This window comes from Lolium rigidum, chromosome 2 (genome assembly GCF_022539505.1).
Source record: "Lolium rigidum isolate FL_2022 chromosome 2, APGP_CSIRO_Lrig_0.1, whole genome shotgun sequence".
NCBI lineage: Eukaryota > Viridiplantae > Streptophyta > Magnoliopsida > Poales > Poaceae > Lolium > Lolium rigidum.
The window spans coordinates 250,912,603-250,917,483 of record NC_061509.1 but is presented as its reverse complement, the minus strand read 5'-3'; the positions used below and the strand labels follow the sequence as shown (position 1 = coordinate 250,917,483).

Genomic DNA, 4,881 nt, shown 5'->3' with positions numbered 1-4,881 from the left:
TATGTAGCACGTTTACTCTGTTCATCGCGGTTACTGTTCATGCGTGAAATGAACAGTGATTTGGAGGCTTGAGAGACCAGCAAACCTGGTCAGCTTAATAATTTGCATCATGTGGATCAGTGGGTGGACAAAGGAACAGTTATACTAAATCCCTAGATAGGCAAAGAAATAAAGAGACATAAAAATAAATCATTTACAGTACGTACTTTTAAAAAAAAATCTTGGTAGGATATGTTTGCTGATTATACAATATTCTAGAGTTGACACAAGTATGTGAAGATTTTTTAGTATACAAGTTTTAGGGTGATTGGCATTTTTAATAACCGTTCATCCGATCTAACGGTGATAATTAGACAGAACCAAATTAACGGAACCGGAACCAAAATTTGTGGAACCGGAATCTCAAATATAATTTACCAACATTATAAAAAACAAACGTCCGTTTGAATGGCCAAAACATCTGATTAGTGTACACAAATCTTAAAGCAACAAATAATTCATCATATGTTCACGTATCTTAAATCTTATTTATCTCCCGTAGACCAAAATCAGTCAACCGATTCACCCCTATATGAAACAGATTCACGCCACGCCCGCACTATACGAAACAGACGCCGGCTCCTCCCGTCTCTGCCGCCAGTGCCTCCCTTGTCCGCCGCCTGCGCCTCCCGTCTCGATCCGTCGCCCACGCCTCCCGTCTCCGCGGTCTCATCGATCTTTGTTTTACTTGCTTCGCTTGTTGCTATGATCGGTTGTATGCCTGGAGCTGGATATATATCCAAGATCCATATGGACATGAATCCTCCTGTAAGCCAGCGGGAAAACGCGAACATACGTACGCATGCAAAACTCAAAACGCGTATGCCTCCAGATTTCTTTCTTTTTAATTGCTTTTTATCGCGATCTGATAACAAGCGTTGTACTACGAACCCAATTAATACCAGTTTAATGTTTTTTTTGAAATTTTCACCGGGTGTATAGGATCCCCACCTGAATCTAATTGCACTCGAACCTGTCTAGGTCACAGAATTATTGTTACAGTATAATGCACTAGGTTTTAAATTCATATAGGATGTGAGGTGCCGGGAGTTTTTCTCCCTTTTCCTTCGAACCTTTGTAAAAATAATTGACTACAACTTTCAAACTATGCTCCTTGACTATTGGTTTGCGTGTTGCCGTAGGGAACATGGATGCAAATAAAGCACACCAGGAGATGGAGAACAAGATTCAACACGAGCGCCAGATGGTGGATGGCAACATTAAGAAAGAACGTACTGCATTAGATAAGTTTATAAGGGAGGAACGGGAAAAGCTGTTTGGTGACTTGAAGGTTATAAGTTTATAAGCAAGGGCACGATGTTTAGGACCGTCTCATTCAAGCGTCGTGTCGAAAGACAACGCTCATAATGCTCTAGCATTTTAAATAATGTCATCTGCGAACTAAGATGCGTATGAAGGACAGAGTTTAAGCTCTCGTTCCGCTGATTACTGCTCAATCCTAAGAAACAACGGCCCGCCAGATATGGGGCACACCACAGCTTCCTCATCTGATACATCTGATGCAGCCACGACTCCTCACTTGTTACTTTATTCCTTTCCAAGAAATCTAGCCATTTGCTCTCATGCTCGGCAATGGAAGAGGGATCATATATGAAAGATCTGAATTCCTCCTTAACCTTGTCATCACTAAGATGACGTACAATGTTCTGCTGAATGTGCCATACACACAGCTTATGGTTCAAGTCAGGCCAGATCACCCTGATTGCTCTCTGCATTGCAAGGTCCCCGTCGGTGATCACAGATATTGGGTGCTTCTGGGACATGGCTTCACTGAAGACCTCCAGCATCCACTCGTACGCCTCCGTCGTCTCATGGGAAATAATACCACATCCAAAAATAACAGTGCTGCGGTGGTGATTCAACCCAACAAACGGCACAAATGGCAGATTGTACTTATTGGTCCTGTAGGTGCTATCGAAAACAACAACATCGCCGAAAGCCTTGTAGTCAAGCCGGGATTGACTATCACACCAGAACAGTCCCTTCAGATGATCATCTTTATCAACCAGGTATCTGAAGAAAAAACCTGGATCTCTCTCTTCCCGCGCCATCATGTGACGGATCACAGTTTGAGCATCACCGTCAACAACTGTTTTCTGCTTGTACTGATGGCAGAAATTATAAATGTCCCTTGTTGTGCATCCAACCTTATCGAAACCACCGCATTGCATGCGCAATACATCCATGATTTTGTGTTTGTGGATCCCAGCAGTTTCCATCTCTATAATGTCCGCTTTCTGCTCGGCGCTGATTCTTCTGTGTGAACGTAGCAGGCAAGCAATATCCCCTGGGGCCGGTTTATGGGTGTGTACATCGATAAAATCCTTCACAAACCACTGCCCTGTTTCCTCGGCTCTTGCAATGACCAGTTTAGGTTTACACCCAACACGAGTGATATTCCGTGGCCTCCTCTTCATATCTGCTCTCTTCCTCTTCATGTGCTTCTCTTCACGACAACCTTCGCGACTACACATAAATTTTCTCAAAATTATCTCCTTGTTGGCTTCATCCCACTCAACGTACCTTCTCCGCACGCTAAATCCTTTCTCAAGAGCATAACTGTTGTAGAAATTGAATCCGTCTTCCTCGCTAACAAACGTCTTGATAACGATCTCATGGTACTCTTTACAATCCCCGCTCATATCAGCCATATCTTCCTGCATATCACAGACAAACTAACAATTCATACCATAAATATATAACTAGCCCTACCAGCAATATTGTATCTAGTGGTGAACATGTAATAGCATGCCCTTTGCAATGTGATTATAAAATAAACAAATTATTTTTCTATAGTTTGTTCACTGAATGTTCTCCGCATCCTTCGTGATTAAGCTAACAAGCAGTATTGGATAGAGAGAAACCTTGCTATGTGTAAAGATAAGTCAGAGATGTGAAAAAGTAAACTTCACGGGTACTAAAATGTTTTATTTGAGCCTTGACATGAACTCACAGAGTATCATTAGACATCAGGAGCTAAGCAATATACAACAAAATAGACAACCGTTGCGTAGCAAGAAGAAGCAACAACGGTCTCAGACTCCAGTAAGAAGAAGCAACCACATTTTGAAAGCACTATTTCTTGAGACAGATGTATGTTGTTGTTACATAATGCCATATGATTTGCCAGGCTGAGATTAAGCCTTCAGAAGATATCCATTGTGATGTGAAGAAACGCCCTTCGCTAGTTTGCTGGTCATGTGGTACTCAGGACATGACAAATGAAACTGATGTTGATGACAGAAATGAAAAAAGCGACACTGAAGCAGCAGCTCAGAAGCTAGCCTCAGTTTCTCTTGGAGCGTCAGACGATGAGGACACTAACAGAGAGGACAATAAATCACCTCCGATAGGAACTGACAAAGGACAGGCCATGGAATTTCAAGAATCCTTGACCAGCAAGCAGCATGAAATGCCACCGTCAGGACCTTCCGAAGATCCCCTCCAGCTATATCCTCCAGGACGAATACTGCACTGGTTGCATTACTGAAGTCCTAAGGCTGTATCAGATTCTTAAACCATGAGATCCATATTGCTCATCATCTGTGCGCAATTTCATATTGTTTACTACTTTCTAACTGAATCTCCATGCAATGAAAAGAAAAATAAATATGATGATACTTTGTGTGCAAATCTTAGTGTTGTACTTAATATTGTGGTTCCACAGTGAAGAACAAGCAATGTGCTGGTACTAATGTAGTATTATTTTTTTATGAATCGGAGCTTACCGACGTCAAGCGATTGATAGTTGGATGCTCCCGGCGATTCCAACGACACTCCGGCCGATTCCCGCTACGCGATCCCCGCGAGGGGCGGTGGCGGCGGCTCTCGGCTGCGGCGGACAAGACGGGGCCCGTGACGGGAGCAGGGGGTGGCGGCTCGCGGCGGAGGAGAGGGGGTGTCGACGGAGAGGCCGGCGATGTGAGTCCCGCGACGCAGGGAGGGGCGGCGGCTCGCGGTGGCGCCTCGCGGATGCGACGGAGAGGCCGGGGTCGTCAGTCCACGCGTCGGGGCGAGGGGTGGCGGCGGAGGCTGCGGGGCAGCGGGGGCGGCGGCGGCTGCGGGGCGGCGATGGCTGTGGGGCGGCGACGGCTGCGGGGCGGCGGCGGTCGCTCGTGGGAAGAACTCTGATTTGGCACGCTTTTCGTTTCTATCAGCGTTTGGTTTGATACTGATTTAATGAGTTGGAGTCTAAAACCGTCCGTTCACAATTATCGTAGCATTATAGAAGTTACAAGAAAATTATTACTGATTTAATCAACAGTCATAAAAAATTAGATTAGACGGAACCACGATTTGATTAGACGGAACCAAAGTTCCGTGCCAATCACCGTAAAAGAGCTCTTTTTAGTAACCTATGGGTATGATTAGCCTAGCATGGTAACTTCCGTCCTTCCATGGTTTTATCAGAACTTACCGTGTGACTTAGGTTATTTACATAATTGAGCGCTTCTATGACCGACTGAAGTACAAAATGTACGAGAATCACTAGATTTCAGCTCTACGGTTGATGAGTATTATAGAAAAAAAAACATAGTTTTCAAGTAGTTTCATCAAACATGGAAATTAAGTTTCTCTGCATTTGGACCGAAATAAGCTTAGATGAAGTGCAAAAACAATCATAGTGCACTAATGGTTCTCTAACGGATGATCTCAGTCTGCTGTCAAATTTTTATTTTGAGAGAACCATCTACGTCTCATGTGGATGTTTCACATTCCTATTGGTAGCAGTGTTTCCTCTGAATTGTCATCACTAGCATAAAACCTCCTGTTACATTATTCATTATAAGATTTATATATATTCTCATTCATTACTTCTTG

At 43.8% G+C, this 4,881-nt stretch overlaps 1 protein-coding gene across 1 annotated transcript; it reads right to left on the bottom strand.

The window, feature by feature from the left end:
* Positions 1-1,325: 1,325 nt before the first annotated feature.
* On the bottom strand, positions 1,326-3,818 carry LOC124688533 (protein FAR1-RELATED SEQUENCE 5-like). The gene is made up of 2 exons (XM_047222198.1): positions 3,789-3,818; positions 1,326-2,717 (listed from the first exon to the last, which is right to left on the bottom strand). Exon 2 carries the CDS (start codon positions 2,709-2,711, stop codon positions 1,332-1,334), a length of 1,380 nt encoding a protein of 459 aa, XP_047078154.1. The 5' UTR covers positions 2,712-2,717; positions 3,789-3,818; the 3' UTR covers positions 1,326-1,331.
* Between the last annotated feature and the right edge of the window lie 1,063 nt (positions 3,819-4,881).

Coding starts and splice junctions, on each gene's coding strand:
- LOC124688533 (XM_047222198.1), bottom strand. CDS start 2,711: ATGGCTGATATGAGCGGGGATTGTAAAGAGTACCATGAGATCGTTATC.